Raw genomic sequence first — 23,665 nt, forward strand, 5'->3', positions numbered from 1 at the left:
ACCACATACATCCCTGCGACCAATTCGCTCACACAGGGAGGGACTCCTCCGGGTGCCGTCCACCAAGCAATGCCAACGGGCGGCGCCTAGGAGTAGAACCTTCTCTGTGATGGGCCCAACCCTCTGGAATGACCTCCCCCCCGATATTAGAAGTACTACCGACTTCCGCTCCTTCCGACAAAAACTTAAGACTCACCTGTTCTGACTAGCCGGCCTGGCCCACTTATAGTTCTACTCTTACCTCCTGGCGGATATTTTATTTGGGATAGCTTTTAAGGTTAATGTTTTTAACTTTTTTTAAAATTTTTAAAATTTTTTAATTTAACTTAACTAAATTGTACAGGGAACTTCTACTACCTCCTCCAGTCCTATGTTTAATTTATTTATTGTATACTTCTAATATGTATATTTACTGTTTAACTATTTTAATATGACTGTACACCGCCCCGAGTCTCTTTTGAGAGAGGGGCGGTCTAGAAATCCAATAAAGTTAAGATATCAGTGGAAAGGCCTTGGCGAATCCCCCCCAGACCGGATTGTCCTCACCCAGGGGTCTCTGCGACATCCGGAACCCCAGTGGCTGCAACTGGCCGTCTGGGGGTTGAGTGGCTCGCGTTAAGGGAAGGAGACCTTTCTGATAGGGTCATCTCCACCATACAGGCCTCCAGGAAGCTGTCCACGGTCCACATTTATAATGCCACCTGGAAAATATTTTCATGTTGGTGCGTGGGCAAGCAGATCTTACCTATTCAGTCGACCATTCCCCAGGTTCTGGAATTTCTGCAGGACGGGTTGGAAAAGGGACTATCCCCTAACACCCTTAGATGGCAGGTAGCGGCCCTTAGCAGTGTACTTACCTGGGGCGGGGGCCAGTCGCTAGCACACCATCCTAACGTCCGGGGTTTTCTGAAAGGAGCAGTTAACCTCAAACCCCCAGCGGTACATCGGTACCCAACCCGGGATCCTGGAGGCCCTGATTGATCCACCATTTGAGCCCCTCCAGGTGTCCTTGCAGATGCTTACCTGGAAGACGACATTCCTGGTGGCCATGACGTCTGCAAGGCGTATATCTGAATTACATGCCTTGTCTGTGCGGGAGGACCTCTGCAGGTTCCATGAGGACAGGATGGTCCTCAGACTGGACCCCTCATTCATATCTAAGGTGGGGTCCTGGTTTCATCGTGCACAGGAAGTAGTGCTCTCGAATTTTTGCCCATCTCCCACTCATGAGTCAGAACATCACTGGCACAAATTGTATGTGCGCCAGGCACTGGGTATTTACATTGAGCGCACGGCGGGCCACAGACATTCCGAGGCCCTCTTTATTTCATTCCAGTCATCTTCCCTGGGGCAGAGGGTTTCAACAGCGACCATTGGACGGTGGGTCAGGCAATGCATTGCCACAGCCTATGACTCGCTCCAGGAACCGAGACTGGTTGGGGTGACGGCCCACTCTACCAGCACTGCCACAACTACAGCATGGGAGACGCAGGCATTTCTGGATATTTGTAGGGCGGATACGTGGACCTCCTTGTCCCCATTTGTCCACAATTACAAACTTGACAAGTTCGCCTTGGCCGATTCGGCATTCGGAAGGTGGGTGCTCCAGGCAGTTCGATCAGGGCAATCAGTCCAAGAACAGTCTATTGCCCACCCTTGAGTGTTATGTGGTTTGGGTATTCTCATGCATGGATGCTATCTCCACTCTTGAGAAAGAGCATTGGTAACTTACCTTATACCTTACCTCTTCTAATAAGGTGGAGATAGCATCCAGCCCCAGCCCTTCTCGGACTGTTCCTGCTATTCCTGTATTTGTTGTAATTCTGAGATTCTTATTCTTCTGATGTTGAGCTCGGATCCTTCCGGGGTTCCATGACATGTTGTATTCTGCTTACTAAAAATAATTTTTTTGGGGGGGGGATAACACGAGTCTTTTTTTATCTTCACCAAAAAACTGGGAGGTACCACTGATGGAAGGGGTTATATAGTGGTTAATTAATTAGTAATCAGACTCAGTCCAATCAGAGCACGGATAGTGTCAACCCATGCATGGATGCTATCTCCACCTTATTAGAAGAGGCGTATCAGGTAAGTTACCAACACCCTATTTCTCTCTATCCCTCTAGCTACCTGCACTCTACCTATTATATTTCTCTTTCTCTCTCCCTACCTAGCTACTCTCCCTTTTTTAAAAAAAAGTCTCTTCAAAACCTTGGTGTGTCTTATACTCCGAAAAAAACCCTACATTTAAATAAAGGTAGTCATTGACTTACAACAGTTCATTTAATGACCAATTACAATGGCCCTGAAAAAAGAAAGTTATGATCATTTTTCACACTTATGACCATTACAGCATTCCCATGATCTGCAATTGGTTCACATTTGATGGTTGCAGTGTCCTGGGGCCATCATCTTTCTGGCAAAGTCAATGGGGAAGCCAGATTCACTTAATAACTATGTCACTAACTTAACTGCAGTGATTGACTTAACTGTGGCAAGAAAGATAATAAAATGGGATAAATTTCACTTAACAAACATAAATTTTGGGGTCAATTGTGGTTATGACTATCTGTATTTAAAGGAATTCACCATTTTCTGCAACTGTGACTATGAAAGTCTAAATATGAATTATTTGCTTAGGAACAGGTAATTTCAGTCTTATTTTAAACATGTAGATTATGAAATTTGACTAACAATTTTTAATGTCTATTTACAGTTAACAAAGTAGCATACTGTGAACAAAGGATATCTAATCATTTTACTTCCAGAAAATGTATCACAATTTATATAAATTATGATTACAAAACAGAGCCCAACCTCTAACAAAGTAAATTTATATAAATCTTCATTAAATCATTTTTGGAATTTAAACTAAAATTCGAAAATTCGGTGTTTGCTTACATGGGATTCTCCCAGTTCTGGTGCAGATTTTATTTTTAACCTTTTTTCAAAATTTAGAATCAAAATAATTTGGTTTATTATGATTAACACAAGTGAGTTTCTGTTGCATATTTTAGTTACATGTTTATAGACGAGAAGCTGCATCAAGAACCCTTTAATTCAACCTGTTTATCCCAATTTCACCTCAATGACCACACAATGCAAAGAAATGTAAAACCTCTGGGTGACTTTTTATTGTGATAAATTTAGAATCATTATCAACGATAACGATGAAGCTGCAAAGTGTTATGTCGTCTCCAGGCAGCACGGCGGGATCCACCAATTGTGTGATGGAACTTGTGGCCCTTGCCAAGGCCACGGCTCTTTCTGCCAGCAGAGGTCAGCCCACGCATCTCTCTGTGTTTGTGAACTGGTTTGGTGATCCATTGGGTATCTGGATTGCGCCTGATAGCTTTATGGAATGGATCAATCAGAATGACCTCAAAGAATTTGTATGTGGAATCCTCACCCACCCAGTAAGAATTCAGCACTCTCAAAGCTCCACAGTGCCGGCCAGCACGCTCCTAAAAAATAAAAGTTTAAAATAAATATCTGTACACACACACACACACACTACAGCTGAAATCAGATTGAGAAACATGATGCAAAGAAATAAGAGTATATAAATACTAAAGTACTTATAAGTAATTTAATATTTCCTTTCTTTACACATCAGTATTTCATTTTCCTCAGTGGCTGTCTCTCACAGTTGCTTTACTAAGTTGCTTTAGACATTAATTATTTTCACTAGTAAACTTATTATTCCCAACTAATGCTGCTCAAATGTCAGCCTCCTGCAAACCCTCTTTTGATTGATGTGGTTTTCTGTATAATTCAGGACATACTGGCTTTCCCATGAGCCAAAACTCTTGAGTTACCAGCACTCTTTTCTGTATGAAAATATTCATGAATAAACCATGCATGGATGTTGATCCAAACTAACAATATTTGAGTGGCAAAAGGGGAGAGTTCTCATGTGAGCTATAACATAGCATTTAAATTAACTTATGTCTCCTGGAAAAAATAAGGAATACCGATAATCCTTAAAATCTTATTCAACCCACCAAGAATTATTAATTAAATCAGTTTGTAATCTTTTTTTCCAATTTGTTTCTGTACTGCTCTATAGATCCAGTTGTATTTACAGAGAAACAATGTCTCCATGTAAGTGAATATTATAAGTTATTTATCATAGCATTGTTTCTACCTAATAGAAACACCACATCATCACTATTACTCAGAGAGGAATATTTTCCTTAATTAAGCTTATTCAATACATGTTGGACAAAATTATATTATAATATTACCCTAATGTAATTTATAATTACATAATCTATTATGCTATAATAAAATTTATCCAGGTTCTTCTCAAGTTTCCTTACTTCTGCTACAGATTGCAGACTCCGGGCAAATTTTAACTGGTTCACACCATGATGCACAGGCTTTCCATAAGTAGCACCCTTAGGAACTGGACGTTTACGACCACCACGACGAACTCGGATGCGATAGATGACATAACCTACAACAGAAAAAATAGCATTTTAACTGCTACCACATCAAGAGGGAGTCAAGTTTTCTCCAAAGCACCTGAGGGCAGGACAAGCAGCAATGGATGGAAACTAATCAAGGAGAAGCAACGGATGGAAACTAATCAAGGAGAAGCAACCTAGAACTAAGGAGAAATTTTCTGACAGTTAAAACAATTAATCAGTGGAATGACTTGCCTCCAGAAGTTGTGAATTCTCCAACACTGGAAGTTTTTAAGAGATTGGACAGCCACTTGTCTGAAATGGCATAGGGCAGTGATGGCGAACCTTTTTCTTATGGCGTGCCAAAATTGTGTGTGCGCGTGCTATTGCACGCGTGCCCACACCAATTCAATCCTCCCCACTTACTTGTGCATGCGTGCGCCACTCCCCCCTCAGGTTCCAGAGGCTTTCCTGAAACCTGGGAGGGATAAAGCGCGCCCCCCCCCCGGCCCTCCAGAGACCAGTTGGAGCTGTTTTTCCCCTTTCCCAGGCTTCAGGAAAGCCTCCAGAATGCTGGGGAGGGTAAAACCCGGCCCCAACAAGCCAACCAGAAGTTTGGGAATGAACTTTGAAGGCTTTCCTGAAGCTTGGGAAGGGCAAAAATCAGAGCTCACAACTGGTGTGCCAGCAAATATGGCTCCGCGTGCCACTTGTAGCACACATGCCATAGGTTCGCCATCAGGATATAAGGATTCCTGCCTCAGTAGGGGGTTGGACTAGAAGATCTCCAAGGTCCCTTCCAACTCTGTAATTCTTCTTTCTGCTATAATTCTATTAGCATCTTAAACTTTTGTCCAAGCTATCTGGCTATTATATATTTTTGATCCACATATGTCAATTTTATTGAGGTGATTTACAGCAGCAGCAACAAAAAACCCCGATAGAAATTAGATTCACATAACATAGACAAAATTGTTAAGATTTGCTGCCTTATATAAGCTTTCCATCTGCTTGACTTTTCAGATGTTTCCTGTAGTTTATCCTCTTTGGATGAATAATTAGGTTCCAGTTAACTTATAATAATAATCCCTATAGTGAATACTCTATCAGATCAGGTTTTTTTCTCCATATATGTAATATGCATTCAATAAAAGATACAAAGCAAAAAAAAGTTTTTTTTTAATTGTTCCCGTTACCTTGCTTGGCTTTATATCCCAGTCTGCGGGCTTTGTCTGGTCTAGTTGGGCGAGGAGCACGATGAAGTGCTGATAACTGACGATATTGCCAGCAACGGACACGCAGAAGGAAACGCATCACATCAGATTGCTTCTTCCTCCATAGTTCTTGGATATACTTGTAGGCACCCATTATGATTTACCTACTAAAGAACATGCAGAATTATATTAAATCATATTGCTACATATTTATGTAATAACAGATATATACTAAAAGGAACTCTTTTAAAAGAATAATGCTCTCCAGTATCTAAGAACAATTTCCCTAAAACTGATTAAGTAAATCCATAGAAAATATGCCATCATCCAGGTTTCTTTTTTCTGCTAATGTGCTGCTAAGAAGGCACATACTGATAAAAGCCATTTTAACTTCAGTCTCACAGATAAACATGTTTTACATGTCAAAGAAAAAGAGCACGTCATAATTTTTGCTTCCTTCCATCAGCTTCTGAAATCAGATAATGTCCATGCTAAAATTTCAAACTGTTATTGCTTACTATATACACCATACACCCAAAAACATGCATGAATGAATATATATGTATCATATACAGAAGTATGTTTTACCAATATTAGGTAGCATTTTTTTTCAAATTTTATAGATTTTAGCTTAAGTCAAGAACAAAGGTTGCAAGCAGAATATTTTACATCATTTACTATGTTAAAAAAAGCCTTAAAACAAATCTGTCAACTTAAGAATTATTATTTTCTATTTCAATTCTATTTTTATTCTCGTTAACTCTCACAGCGCTCCCCTCCTCTTGATTAACAATCGGGTTTGAATAGAAAATCACTGATTGAAACTGAGACTTCGCTCAGGAGAGCCTCGTGTTTAAGGCAGCAGGCTAGAAAGCAGCCTCAATAAACTCAAATCCCACATTATTCATTAAAATAAATTGGGTGACTTTGGGCCAATCACTCTCTATTAGCCCAATCCACTCCACAGGGTTGTTGTTGTGGACACAATAGGACGGTGCGTGTGTATTAATTAATTAATTAATTAATCTGGTCTACTTCCTTAGAGTTCCTTCCAACAGAGGTTTGCATCGAGGAAAGACGGCATGAGCTGCCATCGCTCGATTTTCACCATAATTGTGAACTGTAAGAAAAGACCCGATGCCAAAGGAACTCAGCATTTCAACAATTCTTTTTGTTTGCCTTTTCATCCATCTTTTTTTTTTCACTTGACTATCTCGCTCGGTAGCATAAGGCCCTAGACGCCATTCTGCCAAACAGAACCTTAAACCCTTTTTTCCCCTTCCACAGCGGACAAAACATAATCATTTTCTCTCCCCGAGTCTCGATCCATAAGAATCTGTACGAAATGGGTGGAAAAAGCCTCCAGACTGCAGGATGACATTGGATAAATCATCCGCAGAAAGAACCCCAGGAACCTTACCAGAAAGCGCTCAAAGCCGGAAAGGAAAAGGCCTCTTTCCCAAAATGCTTTGCAGTAGAGGCGGGTAGGAAAGACTCGGCGGTCAGGTGCTTGCTGGGAAATGTAGTCTATGGAGAACACGTGTTAAAAGAGCGTGGATGGGATGGAACGGATCCCTGTGACTTGGCTAGTCGCTTTCTGCAAGTTATGTTCGCTTAAAGGCATCTAGCCATGGAAATTATCATAGAAAATATTCTCCTTAATCGCACTTTGGTTTTTTTTTATTACTAATGATAGAATGCTTTAGAGATACACTTTCATGTTGATTGTTTATTTCATACGATCTATTAAATGGGGTTAATATGGGAAGGTCATGTCTGAGTTCTTATTTTAAATTAAATTCCAATTTTACTCCAGAATTCGAAGCTCATTGTGTTAAAGAAATTCGAATACAGAATAATTCTTTCATATTTCAAATCCCTTTATCTGTTGCTCTTTTAGAAAAAAAATAACTTCCAGTTTCATTAACTTTGTAAAAGGGAGTTTATTTTTTGTAAAACCTTTTGCTCGACACTCCAGGATAAATCTTCGTAGGAGAGCTGATCTGTAATTTTAAAAATGATTGCCATTCACTTCAGTTAGCAATAGCATATATTATAATCTATGAAAATAGCAAATCTAAAATATGAGAAAAATAATTACCATTCTGGGTGGCCTATAGGTTTTGGATTTCTACCGGTAGTAGTCTGAAAGAAGATGGGAAAAGGCTTCAAAGTGTTGGTTTGTGGAATGTGTTCAGTGGGAAAGACATCCATCTTGGAACATGTTCTGTACGGTAATCACACTACTGGTAAGAAAGATGCCTATTTTTAATTGTTGTCTAACTAATGTTAAACTTACACTTAAATAGTTAATAAATTCTGCCAGATGATAATAGATGTAAAATGATCCATATACCATATTTGCATTGGTCAATATAGGTTAATTATGTTTTTTCACAAAAGGCAAACTAAGTTCTCAAGAATAATTAGATATCTCTTGTATGCATTTTCCTGAACCAAGCTGGCTTGTGGAAAACATAAATGAGTTTTATGTTACGTCTCCCAAGAAATGGTTTTTCTCTTCATTTTAAACAAAAATAGGTGAAGACTGCAGCAGAACTATGGAAGATGTATATGTCGCTGTGGCTGAAACAGATCGAGGACTAAAAGAACAATTACGTCTTTATGACACTAAAGGACTGCAAGGAGAAGATTTCCCCAAACATTACTATTCTATGGCAGATGGCTTTGTTCTAGTGTATGCTGTAAATAGTCTGGAATCTTTTGAGAAAGTTAACTGACTCAAAAAGGAGGTTGACAGGTTTAGAGAAAAGAAAGAGGTAAGATTATTTCTTTTGTTTTTTCAGTCTATTTGAAGTATTATTATTATTTCTTCCACAAATCTATATGAGCTTATTACTATTTTCTAGGCTGCTTATTAGTTATCATACAATTTAGAATGAGTCAGGGATTATGGGTTGAAGGTGAAAGAAAGGGAAGCACCTCTACTTTGATAATTTCACTTTAAAGAGTTGCTTGGCCCAGATAACATAAGTATTGTCTGAGTAGATTCCTCCTTACTCAACAGGTTTTCTTTTCTTTTCTCTTCTTTCCTGGCCCTTCTGCCTCTCAATCTCTTTAGAAGAGTCTCCCACAGAAGAAAAGGATTGGATTGGTACTACTATTGGAAATGGATATGAGATCTAGTCCTACCGCTTGTCATAAGAGGCAATTTGATTTAGACAAAATCCAGGTCATAATTTGGTATATTTCTGTATGAATCTTTAAGATGAAAGTGCTCTAAGTATTAGCTACTAGGATTCTCTATCTTGACTCACGGAATAATTTCATACAGGGCACTGTGTACTTACTTTTAATAAATTGTAGATATTGAGCTCCTAGTGGTCAATATTGTTAAATATTTTTGACAAAATACAGGCAGAAAACCTTAATCTGGCACCATCTAAAACAGTTTTTCAGGTGTATAGTTACATAACATTACATGTTTCAAAAGAAATATTTGTGCAATACTTTGGGCTTGCTGATCTCATGAGCTGAATGTAGCATTACAGTAGTAAGTTATTTAAAAAGTATACAGTAGTCCTCAATTTACAACCATCTGTTTAGCGAGTGTTTCAAGTTACAGTGACACTGATAAAAGTGCTTATGACAGTTTTTCACACTTATGACCATTGCAGCACCCCTATGGTCAAGTGACCAAAATTTAGATGCTTGGCAACTGGATAATATTTTTAAGGGTTGCTGTGTTATGATCATGTGACCTTCTCACAAGCAGAGTTAATGGGAAAACCAAATTCACTTAACTATGTGACAAAACAGTTAACAACTGTGGCAACAAAGGTAATAAAATAGGGCAAAATTCACTTAACAATTGTTTCACTTTGCAACATAACATTTGAGCTCAATTGTGGTTGTAACTTGAGAATTACCTGTATGGTTTTAATTCTGTCTTGGGAGCCTACTGTAAGAAGACAGTAGATTTTCAGTGTTCTGTAACTGGGATCTGTTTATTTCTGTTTGTGTTTAAAATCAAATCTATAGTTGTGGTGTCTTGAGAGCCAGTCAGCATGTTCTATAATTTGTACGATTCACTTCTTTCAAGAAAGGTAATGATTGCCTAGTCCAGGGTGGAGTTTTTCAAGCATCTTAAAGTTGGGCCCACTTCTAAATTCTGTTCTATAGTAATAGTAGCAATCATTTTAGAATTGCTTGTATAGTAATTGTTCTATTTTATTCCGGTCAGAGAAGCATAAATAGGTGTTACCTTGGTTATGGGAACAAATGGTTTTAAAAATATATGATGTAATTGTAAATAACATTTATTTAAATAAAATGTATTTAAATATAAATAACAGTAATAAAATACAGGAAATGGGAGTCAGTAAGATTTTAGTGATTACCAAATCAATTTTAGTGAATCTACTTTAAACGTAACTATTTAATTACTAGATTATAAAATTGAAAAAGTAAATATAAACATTACAGAAGTCAGCCAAGGAGCTAAAGGATTATTTATTCAGCTCATGGATCTTTTTGAATTTTGCATGCTCTACTTGGAATGATAGCAGCTGTCCAAATTGCAGAGAAGAGTGTATTCCAGTCTCTTTCCCCCTCCCAATAACGTGATTATTCTATATTTGGAAACTGGTACAAAATAAGATTTACATCATTGAGCTTATTTCCTGATTGTTTTATTCCTCCTTTGCAGTGGCCAATTATTGTTTTAGGTAATAAAACTGACCTTTGGGAGGAAAGACAAGTACAGAGTGAAGTTGCACAACAGTGGGCTAGGATTCAGACAGTGAAATTATGGGAAGTGACAGTAACCGATAGAAGGACAATGATGGAGCCCTTTGTGGCGTTAGCAAGCAAACTTTACCAATCACAGAACAAGTCAACATTTTCTTTCTCCCGTCGGAGACTCAAAGGCAATAAGGAAGATTACTGAATGCTCTTATGCCTCCACTGAGCCAAGAATCTGCTGTGGCTTTTGCATTTCCAGAGTTGTTCATGTCTAAAGCAACTAAAGCAGCTTTCACACATCAGGATGAGAATGGCATCTGAAATCACTTCATAAAAACACTGAAATGATCATAGTTGTCTGTATTCAATTACCATATTTTTTGGACTATAAGATGCAGCCTGGGAGGGCGAAAATGTGACGTGCAGAGGGCTTGGGAGCCCCCAAAAAGGGCCTATTTTTTGCAAAAATGGCTGTGCAGAGCACTACAGAGTGCTTCTGGGGCTGGGCAGGCAAAAACAACATGTGGAGGGTTCAGGAGGCCAAAATTGCCCATATTCGGTCTATGACGTACCTAAATTTTCACCCACTTTTTTTTGGGGGGGGAGAGGTGCGTCTTATACTCAGAAAAATACGGTGTATTTTCGTGGAATGCAAACTGGAGAATGTTTGAGTGCAGAAAAAAGAAAGCCTTTTTCTGAAAGGGGAATTCTAGAGTCTTGGGAATATTGCCACTTCACTTAGCATTTCAGAAAAGAAATGAAAGAACAAGATGAAAAAGTTGTTTATTTTGATCATACATTGTATAGCTTTATTCATTCTGCTACGAGAAAGAACTTATGAAAAAGAGAGTCCAACAGAATTGGGTGCAGTGTAAACATTTGACCTTCACTACCTTTATTATAAAGTGTATAATATAATAGTATTAGCACTGATGCTTTTGGATGAACCAGTGTTATTTCTATTGATTATCATCAAGCAACCATTCATCTTAACTAGGGTAAAACAATGGTCCCTATTGCTAAAAATTGGGCCAAAGAAAGAAAAAATAATTTCTAATCACTTCATATATGAATGGGGAAAATTTTGATACCATTCCCCAATTTCAAAAGCCCATTATTTTTTGTCCCTGTGCAGTGATAGCAGCCTCCTGAAAAAAAAAGACCATGTCAGAAAAAATATAGTAACTTGTTAATTTAAAAGGCTATGTTTCTCAATCTCAGAAACGTTAAGTGTGGATTTGTAATTCCTGAAATTTCCCAGTATACATAAATCTTAAAAGTTGTGATTGAAAAATGTAGGACTATGTTAGAGTATTTGCTTAGCATGTTGTTTGACCCATTTATTCCATAAACTATGATTTATGGCTTAACATATTGGATGAAATCAGCCTGTAGTAATTTATTAAATCTGTACAGGGAAAAAAATGAGTAGTATTAGGGGAAAGGATTGCTCCATCCAGCTTTAGGTTTAAGCAACCTACCTCTTCAACTGTACTCATTGTTGCCATGCAGTAAGTGCCTTAAAAATAAAATGCTGACATAAGAGCAAATAAATACAGGATTTATATCTAGGGAAGTGGAAAGATCTTACAAAAACATGAAAATAGGTACGTTGAACTTCCCTAGAAAAAGAAATGGTAGCATACCTACGTATACTTTTCCTCGTAGCTATATTCTTCATGACATAAAGATGATTTGAGCAAATCACAAACCTAGATCAAAATTTCTTCAGAATTCCTAATTAATATGACTAATGTTGGATATGGCTGGATGTTTTAGGAACTGTAGTCCCCAATAAATCAAGACTGTTAGATTGGAGAATTTAAAAAGTCTATTCTAGAGTTGTTATGGTGTCTTATACCATCACAATATAATAGAAGTTCTCACCCACTTCTAAATGGAATCTGGTTAGATTTGCATTTTCACAATTTTCATTATAATGCTGAAGGATGCAAAAATCAGTTAGAAAGTAGGTAAGTAATTGTTGGACTGAAATTTCTCAAAATGTACAGTAGAGAAATTGATCAAAGTTTTCTTTTCATTCAGAAATAAAACATTTTAAAGCCTAATGTGATATATTTTAAGGACATTTTTAGAATTTAAATGCACCTTCTGAGAATGTAACAAAAATAGCATGGGTGAAATATCTAGCTGTTAAAATTACAAGTTGAAATACAGATTTTGACTCCATTCTATTTATATTGCACATTTAAATGACTCATTTGTTTATATATTACACTCATAAGCTGTCCTTCAGTGCATTTTGCAGAATGACAGTTTTTATAGGATCATAACAAGCACAATTAACATGTGAATTTTATATAACTATTAATTTTGGGCCACTAGTGAATTGTGCTTCAGTTACTATTGATTGAAAGCTAAGTTGAATTATGTTCACTTCAGATATTTTGAGTGCTATTAAAAGAGAAAAGGATTTTTTAAATAGAGATATTAAATATGTTAGCAGTTTAGTATAAATGGATGCCAAGAAAAAGGAAAAGCTTCCCCTTCCAAATATGTCAAGCAACAATGACCTGAAACCACAAATGAATTGCTCTAATGTTAAACGGCTAGGGAAACTCCAGGAAGAAGATCCAATCTTTTGATAAAAGTCATCTGCAAAAAAATTAACAGATTGTTGGAAAGATATGTAAGTCTGCCTTCTGGCTCAGGATTTAATTTCATAATCTCTTAAATTCTTCTCATGTAACTTTTCGTTCTATAACCTGAAAAGTATTTCTTGTTTTTTGTATGATTCTTTTATCAGGAATATATTATATTGTCTGTTATATCAGGGGTCCCCAACCCATAGACTGTGGACCAGTACTGAACCAGGGCATGCAAGCAATGGGAGAGTGAGTGAACTACTACTGCACATACATGGGATCTAGGTTGCACATACGAACCCTCCCACCCTATCCCTTGGATGACAATTTTCTTCCAAAACCAATCCCTAGAGCCAAAAAGGTTGAGGACCGCTGTTTTACACGCAGCCAACATAGATGTATTCCAAACAGAAGGTATATCAGTAGGGAGTTTGTACATATTTTTATTAGCACAGTAACAAATGCAGACTTAGATAGTCCACAACATACAACCAATCCACTGAGTGACTCCTATTCCACGCCTTACAATTAAACAGCTTAAGGTATTTCACTACAGGTTGTTTCCAAGTTCAGTTAAAACCTTCATTCTCATAAAGGTAACTTGGCATAGAAAAATGAATCCGTGAACTATTTCCCCTATGCTAGGGGAGACAACAATCTAGCCTTACCCCTATATTTGAAGTTAATGAAAGGGTAGTCTTGTAAAAAGATGTGTTAAATATGAAAATCTCCTACCTTCCCTAGGGAAAAATATTTGCAATATTTTTTTACAAATAAAAACAAGCTAAAAGAAAATCAAGTTGCAAGCCTACTTGCAAGAAATTTTACAGAGATGCCAAATATATGTACCCATAAATTAAGCTTTTTTTTTTAATCTATCACAACCAAACATCTTTTCCCACCCTCATCCAATTGTCAGGTTAGTTTACATTCTTGGTGTTATAGCAGAGCTACTATTGCTGAACTAGTGAGAGTCTTAAAATATGCTATTCCCATTCTAGCTGTCTACTGTAGCAAGATACCTTAAGTAACAACAACAAAATCTTAGGAAATAAAAGACTGAATAAATTCTGTTATAGAAATACCCTACTCTTTTTCAGTTTCTCCCCTTCCCTGTCCCACCCCTTCAAAATCATAAGCAGCTCTTTCTGTCACAGATGATTTAACACAAAGGTCTGACAAAGATCCAGTTTATGTCGCATATCTCTTGGTCCACTGTCTGGCCATTCTGTCGTGCTCTGCTCTGTTAGTCATATACTGAGTTGCAATACTTCCAACAAGGGGATCAGCTGCAAAATAAAACAAATTCCAGCTAATTATTGATGTTATGGGAAGAGAGAATACATGTAATAGATCAGATATGATGACTCTTCGAACATTGCTTTAATGAAGAATACTTGTGTGGCTTTACAATTTTAGAATTTAAGTATATTTTCCATTCAAGCCAAGAATGAGAAAGGAAACTTGTGGTCCTTGGATGTTGGTAAAGTGGAAGACCCAACCTTTATATTTTTAGACTTCACAGTGCTTTTTCAACAATAGCCATGCTTGCTGAAACTGTTGGCAATTGTTAACAACACTGCATCTCTGCACATCAAAGACATACTATAATAATGGGTTTTGTTGGACACCTGGTGTTTCCATAGATACTGTACATTTCTATCAATCCTTTAAAATATGTCTCACAACAGCAAACCTTCCTGGAGATGATGACGACTTTCACAAAGCAATCAAAGCCAGTAATTCTTCAGTCACTAAACACCATCAATGGGGATATTCCACTACTTATTAATTTTGTGGAAATGATAGGTTCACTTTTCCATCAGTGGATTTTGAAAAAAAATGTTTTGTAGGTTTTTTAAAGTATTTGTAAGTTATGTCAATGTGATGTAATGTACATGATATTCTAACCAATAACAATTCTGTTTGAGGTTTAAATTAATTTAATTTGCTGTTCTTTAAGACAGTACAGATAATTCTTGTTTAGGGACCAAAGTTATGACATAGATGAATTAGGGACTTACAATTACTCCCCATAATAGTAGCTGTTACAGCATTCTTGTGGTCAGGTGATCATGATTTAGGTTGCTTGGTACCCAGCTTGCAATTGTTACAGTCATAGCATCGTACAGTCACATGATTGCCATTTGCGATATTCATTGCTGGCTTCTGACAAGGAAAATCAATGGGGAAGTTGGCAGAAGGTTGCAAATGGCAATGATCACATGCTGCAATTGTGTGTGATTTACCTAATAATGGCAACTGGGACTGCCACAACTGCCATTATTAAGTTTGCATGATCATATGACACACTTTACAATTATGGAGCTGCCAGTTCAAATTACCCTGATTAAGCAAGGACTGCTTGCATAGCTTTTAGACACAGTTGATTGGATTTTCCTTGTATATTGTGTTTTGGAGATGGACTCTTAGCAAGAAGCAGCTAGAACAGTGCAGGAAAACTTATGGTTTAACAATAGCCTAATACTGTGTAAGACTGGACAAGGAAAAGAAGGCCAGCCAGTGAATGACTTTTGCAGTGATGATAAAGCGACCTATGGAAAGCAACTATAATGCAGAAATGTATCTGTCAATATTTCACTTCTAGTTAAAAGAAAATATTTCCAATTCTATACAAAAAAAATGAGTTGCTTGGTGCTAGAAAAGGTCTGTTGCCCCTCCTGATCAATACATTCTTAAATACCCAAAATAATGTAATGCTAGAGGGGAACCACTCTTCTTGCAGAAGATGTTCCTGTGTTAGTTATCAGAAGTCAACATGAAAACTCCCCATGTTTGTTTGTTTGTTTGTTTGTTTGTTTGTTTATTGGATTTATATGCCACCCTTCTCCCAAAAGACTCAGGGTGGAGTATTTTATTAAAAAGGAAATTAGATAGAGTATCCAAAAACAAACCCAATTAATATCAACAATAACATTTTAAAAATTAGATTAAAATTAACAATTAAATCAATAATTTATTTTATTTTGTTCAGGCCAGGCCGGCTTGCTGGAAAAGCCAACATTTTAGGGTGCGTTGGAAGGACTGGACGTCGGGGATTATGCAAAGCTCCGGGGGCAGCTCAGGGAAGGCACTCCCAAAGAGAAGGCTCTTCCCTTGGGGGTTGCTAGCCGACACTGTCTAGCCGACGGCACCCTGAGGAGGCCAACTCTGTGGGATCGCACTGGACCGGAGGCTACTGATGGCAGTAGGTGGTCTCGCAGGTACCCTGGGCCTAAGCCATGGGGCGCTTTAAAGGTCATAATTAGTACCTTGAATCGCACCCGGAAAACAACCGGCAACCAGTGCAGGCCGCCTAAAAGGGGTGTAATATTGGAGCAACTAGGTACCCCCATGATAACCTACATGGCCGCATTCTTGACCAGCTGAAGCCTCCGGGTGCTCTTCAAGGGCAGCCCCATGTAGAGAGCGTTGCAGTAGTCCAGGCGAGAAAGGACGAGGGCATGAATGACTGTGCACAGAGCATCCTGATCCAGGAAGGGGCGTAACTGACATACTAGGCGAACCTGGTAAAAGGCCCCCCTGGTCACGGCCGTCAGGTGTTCTTCTAAACTAAGCCGTGTATCCAGGAGGACTCCCAGATTGCGGGCCCTCTGTGAGGGGGCTAAAATTTCTCCCCCTATCATCAAAGATGGAACAAGATGCACAAATCGGGATGACGAAAACCACAGCCACTCAGTCTTGGAGGGATTGAGCTTGAGCCAGTTCCTTCCCATCCAGATCCGCACAGCCTCCAGGCAGTGGGACATCACGTCGAGCGCATCGTTTGGGTGGTTTGGGGTAGAGATTAAAAGTTGGGTATCATCAGTATATTGATGATACCGTGCCCCAAAACTATGGATGATCTCACCCAGTGGTTTCATATATATGTTGAACAGGAGAGGTGAGAGAACTGACCCCTGGGGCACCCCACAAGTGACGTGCCTCAGAGTCGATTCCTACCCTCCAGTCAACATGAACTGCGACCAATCCAACAGGTAGGAGAACCACCATAAAACGGTGCCCTCCACTCCCAACCCCCTGAGTTGTCGTAGTAGGATGCCATGGTCGATGGTATCGAAAACCTCCGAGATGTCTAATAGTACCAGGACAGAGGAGCAGCCCCTGTCCCGGGCCCACCAGAGATCATCGACCAATGCAACGAATGCCGTCTCCGTGCTGTACCCGGGCCTGAAACTCAACTGAAACAGATCCAGGTAGACAGCTTCATCCAGGTACTGGGAAGCTGACGTGCTACTACACTCTCGACAACCTTCGCTACAAAGCGAAGGTTGGATACCGGATGATAGTTGGCTAAAGAAGCTGGGTTCAGGGAAGGCTTCTTAAGGAGGGGCCTCACCACCGCCTCCTTCAAGGCGGTGGGAAAGAATCCCTCTCTCAATGAAGCATTGGTAGTCGCCTGGAGCCAGCCTTGTGTCACCTCCCGGGAAGCCGAAACTAATCAAGAGGAACATGGGTCCAGCACACAAGTGGCAGCACTGAGTCTCCCCAAGCTTCTTGAGTTGTTTTCCCCTCGAGGATTCTCATCCATGGAATTTTTCCCAAGCTCTCTCTAAGTTGAGAGCTTTTCCCAAGCTCTCTCTAACTCTCTAAGTCCCCATAATCCTGTCCATGCCCTCCGGGGTCACAGAATCAAACTCATCCCAGATTGTCTCCACAAGCTTCATCCCCGTCGACTCGCCCGAATCTACCCATTCAGAGTCCAAGCCTGTCCGGATCTGAACGATTTTATCCTGCAGATACTGAACAAATTCTTCAGCCCTACCCTGCAAGGGGTCTTTCCCAGTTCCTTGGTTAAGTAAGGAGCGGGTCACCCTAAACAGGACGGCTGGGCAGTTGTCTGCGGACGCAATAAGAGCAGAAAAATGTTGCAGTTTTGCCGCTTTTATTGCCACTAAGTAGGATTTAATATGAATTCTTACTAGTGTTCGATCAGATTCGGATCGGCTGGCCCTCCAGCCACACTCTAGGCGTCTTTTCCGGTGTTTCATCTCTTGGAGCTCCTTGGTAAACCAGGGAGCTACCCGGGATCGACACTGGGTCAGAGGCCGCAAAGGCACAACGTGATCCAAGGCCCCAGTGGCTGCCCTATCCCAGGCTTCCACTAGGGCTTCGGTCGAGTTGTGAGCAAGGGATTCAGGAAAAGTCCCAAGCTCCATCAGGAACCTTTCAAGGTCCATCTGGTGCCTGGGGTGGAACCATCTAGTCAGTTCTGCCTCCCTGTGGTGGTGGGGTAACAGTATGGAAGATAAGCCTGATGAGGAAATGATAAGATCATGACAAGGGTTGGATAGAAATATCCCCTAAATCTAGATAATTTATCCACTGCCCAGAGACAAAAATCAGGTTGAGCGTTATGGGTGGGGTCTTGAATTAACTGAGTTAGGTCCATAGCCGTCATGGAAGCCATGAACTCCCAAGCTGACTTGGATGTCTCGCCAATGGAAGACAGATTGAAATCATAAGCCTGGGGAAATCAACTGCCAATCCAGCTAACACATCCAGCAGCTCTGGCAGGGCCGATGAAACGTAGTAGGGAGCATCTACGTAACAAAAAGGCCCACCTGAACTCCAAGGCCCCATTTCACAAAAAGGGACTCACACCTGCCTATCTGAGGCACATTCACCTCCTGAGGTCCGAGACTTTCCCTAATAACCACTGCCACCCCCTGCCCTGGGCTCTCAGCTGGTGAAACGCCCGGAAGCCTGGTGGGTATAGTTCACTAAGGGGAACACGCCCCTCATGGCCCAACCAGTTATCCGTAATGCACGCCAGGTCCGCTCTACCCTCTTGTATGAGGTCGTAAATGAGGGGAGCCTTATGTACCACAGACCTGGCGTTAAGCGACACCAGCCAGAGACCAGGGTCCTGTAATCCCCAGCACCCGGGGATGGCTTCACTATAACCTTATGGATAAACAGGAAGTGGGGCCAACCTTCAATCTCTGTGATAGATCCTGTTCTCTGTCCCCCATCCCTCATTTTGACCCAACTTACCAGGATTGCAGTCTGTGAGAAGTGAGCAAATTGAAAGAAGAACTTTAGAAATAGTTAATGCTGGACTCCAGTTGTCCTTTAATATGTCCAGACAGATCACTCCTTGACTATTGATGTTGCAATGATAGATTCTTGTTCGAAAGGTAACCTACGGTATATGAGAAGAGTTTTTTTTAAATAAGGAAATTGTGTTTATCCTCATTTTTTCAGATAGGCCCCAAGCCATCTGAATAAAATGCTGAATTTGTCTAAACCCATTTATAGACAGTTTCCAATTGTTGATAAATTACTAATCTAGCATCAGACAACTTTCTATTTCTCATTCTGCTACAAATTTTCACGAATAATTTTTCTCTCTTAATTCCAAAAGACTAAACCCCACCTGCTAATTTCATCAATTGAAGGCTTTTCTTGGGTTTACAATATTGTTGAAAAATCCTCAGATGTAAAATTAGTCAATATCATTAAAATTCAATTTTCCTGCATCTGATTTTCACTTAAAAGGGATTAACATTAACTTTATTTCTACATTAATTCAATAAATGTTTTTGGATTTCATACAAATGATGCAAAATCTCACTTTCTAGTCAGAAGACTTCATGTATTTTACAAGGTTACCTTTTGTAGCTCCCAGGACTATTCTTCAATTTTCACAATTGAAACTGATTTAACTTGTACAAACTTACCTTGGATATTTTCCAGTTCATGAATCTGAATATTACAGCAAATAATGTAATTATATTTTAGGCTGTAATTTCTTAATTTTATTTTTTAAAAATTATTAATACTTCCTTTTCAACTAGCCATCATACAAGGGGAAAAAACAAATTCTGAGCATTTTGATTTATGGTGAACCACTGCCATCCTGTGTCTATTGTTTGCATTGCATGAGAATTACACAGCTTTAAAGGGGAACAAAATTTATTGCAGTATTAAAGAATTGCTCATTTTCTTCACCATTTTAGGCTGGATACCATGTTTCCCCGAAAATACGACAGGGTCTAATTTTCTTTTTACTTACAAAATACGGCTTGGGCTTTATTATGGGGGAGTTAGTTTTGGAGTTGCCGGGTCGCTGCTCTCTTGCGAGCGGGCTCCCAAAGAGCCGGGCACAGCCACATGGGCGAATGACTGTGTTGCACTGTCGCAGCAGCATAACACAACAGCCAAAAAGCGACCACGCTCACGAGCAGCCACCCGGCAAAACCCCTTTGCAGATGGGCACAGCGTCATTTACTGACCTAGGGGTATCACCAAGCCGCGTGAGCACCTGTTCGCGTGAGTACCTGCTCTGGGCGCATGCTCTATGGTTGTGGGCCAACTGCCTGCAGAGCGTACAACCATAGAGTGTGTGCCCAGAGTGGCCACTGCCGAAAGACTCGGGTTGGAAGCCACAGAAAAAGCCAGGCTGCGATGGCAGTGGTGGCGGAGGTGCCCTGCCTCTGTAATGAGAGCTGGGCCATGCATCGTGAGACTGGGAGGCGGGTGAGCTAGAGTGGAACAGCAGCTTGACCAACCCCCCTCTCCAGCCGTGCAGAGCTTCATTCACTGGCATTTGGAAGGCGCCAAGCCGCGGGAGCCAGACGGTGGTGAACAGGCGTTTACGCGGCTTGGCGATACCCCTAGGTCAGTGAATGGTGCTGTGTCCGGCTGCAAAGGGGTTTGTCGGGTGGCTGCTCGTGAGCGTGGTCGCTTCATGGCTGTTTTGTTGCGCTGCTGCGACAGTGCAACATAGCCATTGGCTCATGAAGCTGTGCCCGGCTCTTTGGGAACCCACCCGCAGGAGAGCAGCTGCCCAGCAACCCCCCTCTTCAGCTGGGCACAGCGCTGCTCACCAACCTAGCAGTATCCCAAAGGTGCCAAGCACCGCGATCATCTTTGCCTCTGCGGCTTGGCACCTTCGAGATACTGCTAGGTTGGTGAGCAGCGCTCTGCCTGGCCGAAGGTAGGGGGGTTGTCCAGGAGGCTTATATGCGGGGGTGGGGGGGCTTATATTTTTGCCAACCAGAAAAATGTGGCATGGCTGTATTATGAGAACATGTCGTATTTTGGGGGAAACACTGTACTTAGGCAACATCTGCTTTCTAAAAATAGATACTTTATTAAGGCAGAAATTAGTAATCTTTTCTATAAGTACTGATTAAGAGAACACCTCTTGTTGCATTTCTGATGCACAGTGCTTTAGATTTGCTGTCAATTTAATGCATTCTTTCTCTAGGGACCAATTGTGAAACCATTTTAGCCCAAATATTCTACAGGGTGCATAGGTATCAGTTCTTATGAAAAATGTTGCACTGACTTTAATGTATTCAGCACATACCCTTAGTGGCAAGGGGTGGGATTGGGAAACAAGAGCAAAGAAAGTAGGAAAAGTTATGCAGGATGAAAGATGATGTTTTTTTCTCATCATTAAATTGTATGTGTGCCTGTTTGCGATCAGTGGACAACTTTAGAAATTCAACTAACTCTTTATACTCACAAACCACTGTGAAAAAATCTTAAGGATTTGAAATGCAATTAAAACATGCCACTATCAGCCTTCCTTGTAAAGAAAGGGCAGGTCAGTTATTGATTTATTGTCACCCATTACTTTTGAGTTGTAACTCCGGGCAAGATACAACATTAAAAATCCAGTTTAAAATTCACAATGAAACAACCTTCCCAATTCTATCGTGATAACAACAGAATCAGACAATCTATTTGATTGGTTCCAAATGGAGTCCCCAAGCACTGACAAAACTATGCTTTCTAAGCCTTGCAGAAAATAAACAAGGTGGGGGCCAATCATATCTATGGATTAATGATGTTCCAAAATGAGGGAGCTACCATAGAGAAGGCCCTTTTCCAAGGTGCCACAAATGTACTTCCTTGATAGTTGTAACCCACAACATGTTCTGTTACAGTTCATCAAATATCCTGCACTCAAGCTTTAAAAGTGATAACCAGCACTTTAAATTGCATCCAGAAGCAAATTGGCAACCAGCGCAGCTCCTGAAAATATGACGTGCAAATTTTGACTTGCAAAAAAGCATGCATCCTGCTGCATTTTGAGTTAACTATAGCTTTCAGTTGCTCTTCAAGGGCAGCCCCTTGTAGACTGCAATACAATAATCCAAATGGGAGATGAAGAGGGTATGGATGATTATGAGAAAGGCCCATTGGTCCAGGAGTGGCACACAATATGCAAAGGCCTTCTGGTCATGACTGCTACCTGCTTCTTGAGCAAGAGTTGTGAGTCCAGGAGAAACTCTGGATTATGCATCAGATCTGCCTGGGAGAGTGCAACTCCATCCACAACCAAAAATGGCAATTATTCAAGAACCAAGAGGCACCAAATCCAAAAGCACTCTGTCTTGTCAGGGTTCAGTTTTAATCTGTTGCTTCTCATCCAGACCTTAACAGGCTTAATGAAGTGAGAAAGGGCGATAGCAGCATCACCATGGCCAGATATGTATAATTCAATATTAATAGCATATTGATGATATCATATCCCATTGTGATGGATGTTCTCATCCAACAGTTTCATGTAGATGTTAAAGAGGAGTAGAGAAAGCACCACTCTTGAGGGACACTCAATGCAAGAGTCAAGTGTTTGATCTCTCACTCTTCATCAACACTGACTGGAGGAAAAGCAGGACAATACTATGACTCTCCATTGCCAATCTAAGCTGTTCCAGAAAGACACCATTCATGATTGATATTATCAAAAACTGCTGAGAAATCAAGTGGAGCAAGGATGGATACACTACACAGGTTTCCATGTTGTTAAAGAACATGCTATTGATGAACTTTGAATTGTACTTTTGGGATTATATGATACAAGTTTCTCTGCTTAGATTGCATTCTGGACATTCGAAACTAGTTTGGAAGAACTATATAAACAAGACAATTTTACTCTATAAGTTGTAGCTAAAACTCTGGCAATAAATTGTCAGTATCTAAATACCAGCCATTGTTGAACGTGCAAAACAAATGCATTTCTTTTACTGATGATTGTTCTAAACATGATGACTGTTATACTTGGAAAGGGCCCAAAGGCAAACATTTATAAAAAATAGAGGCAGAACACAAATGGCAGAATTTGATTTGATAGAGTAAAAAGAGTGATACATAGTATTCTAATTCCATTCTCAAATTAATTTGCATAATTTGAAGACTAGTAGACAAACAGGATAGTATGATATTGATTCAAATATTCAAACAAAAACATAAAAGGAGGAGAGAGAAAAAGATATGGGATTCATTAAGAAAGAGGAAAACAATTTCTGTGATAACATTCTCCTTTTTGTCAGAATACAATGTACCTATGTCTATGCTACTTAATGATGAGTACAAAAATATTTATGAAAGGAGACATTAGGCAAGAATGTTTATGATTTATTACACAACTCCTCAAACTTGCCTATCCCATTTAAGCACTGTGTTAGCACAACTTGACTTTCCCTATACAGTTGAGGTTAGAGGTGTGGTGTCTGTAGTTATCTGAGTCTTCTACAATATTTCCCTGAATTTCCAAGTGTTCCATATAGTTGGTAGATTGTTATTCTCTTTATAGTATTTGATAGTTTAGCTTGAAAGAAAGGTATATTGACAATACCAAAAACTAATTTAGAATAAATGTATCTAATACTTTCCTCAGTTAATTTTATAGCTCTATGATTTTTTAATGGTTAAAAATAGTTAAACCTAAAAAAAAATTCTTCAGGAACTAGAA

The 23,665-nt window shown here is 39.8% G+C and overlaps 3 protein-coding genes across 4 annotated transcripts in view; 1 reads left to right on the top strand and 2 right to left on the bottom strand.

The window, feature by feature from the left end:
* Positions 1-3,112: 3,112 nt before the first annotated feature.
* RPL15 (ribosomal protein L15) lies at positions 3,113-7,179 on the bottom strand. Of its 2 annotated transcripts, none has more exons than XM_081971421.1 (4): positions 7,044-7,179; positions 5,606-5,787; positions 4,323-4,459; positions 3,113-3,464 (listed from the first exon to the last, which is right to left on the bottom strand). In XM_081971421.1, exons 2-4 carry the CDS (start codon positions 5,775-5,777, stop codon positions 3,159-3,161), a joined length of 615 nt encoding a protein of 204 aa, XP_081827547.1. In that variant the 5' UTR covers positions 5,778-5,787; positions 7,044-7,179; the 3' UTR covers positions 3,113-3,158. The 2 variants fall into 2 exon arrangements, with proteins under 2 accessions (XP_081827547.1, XP_081827546.1); XM_081971420.1 differs by having other exon boundaries at positions 5,606-5,790; positions 7,044-7,169.
* NKIRAS1 (NFKB inhibitor interacting Ras like 1) lies at positions 7,177-10,576 on the top strand. Its single transcript, XM_081971423.1, is given in 4 exon segments — positions 7,177-7,872; positions 8,165-8,361; positions 8,365-8,403; positions 10,293-10,576. Coding segments are annotated over 4 exon segments (570 nt in total). The 5' UTR covers positions 7,177-7,778; the 3' UTR covers positions 10,533-10,576.
* An 879-nt stretch (positions 10,577-11,455) lies between these two features.
* The window catches only part of UBE2E1 (ubiquitin conjugating enzyme E2 E1), a 65,581-nt gene continuing 53,371 nt past the window's right edge, over positions 11,456-23,665 (bottom strand). Inside the window, exons 5-6 of the mRNA XM_081971422.1 lie at positions 18,952-19,099; positions 11,456-14,222 (exon numbers count right to left, since the gene is read on the bottom strand). Coding sequence (XP_081827548.1) covers positions 14,125-14,222; positions 18,952-19,099 — 246 coding nt within the window. The 3' untranslated portion in view covers positions 11,456-14,124. The remainder of the gene's footprint in view (positions 14,223-18,951; positions 19,100-23,665) is intronic.

Source organism: Natrix helvetica (assembly GCF_964273705.1).
Source record: "Natrix helvetica genome assembly, chromosome: Z".
Classification (NCBI taxonomy): Eukaryota; Metazoa; Chordata; class Lepidosauria; order Squamata; family Natricidae; genus Natrix; species Natrix helvetica.

Coding starts and splice junctions, on each gene's coding strand:
- RPL15 (XM_081971421.1), bottom strand. CDS start 5,777: ATGGGTGCCTACAAGTATATCCAAGAACTATGGAGGAAGAAGCAATCT. Junction 4,460..5,605: donor GGGATATAAAGCCAAGCAAG/GTAACGGGAACA, acceptor TTTCTGTTGTAG/GTTATGTCATCTATCGCATC. Junction 3,465..4,322: donor GTCTGCAATCTGTAGCAGAA/GTAAGGAAACTT, acceptor TTTATTTTTTAG/GAGCGTGCTGGCCGGCACTG.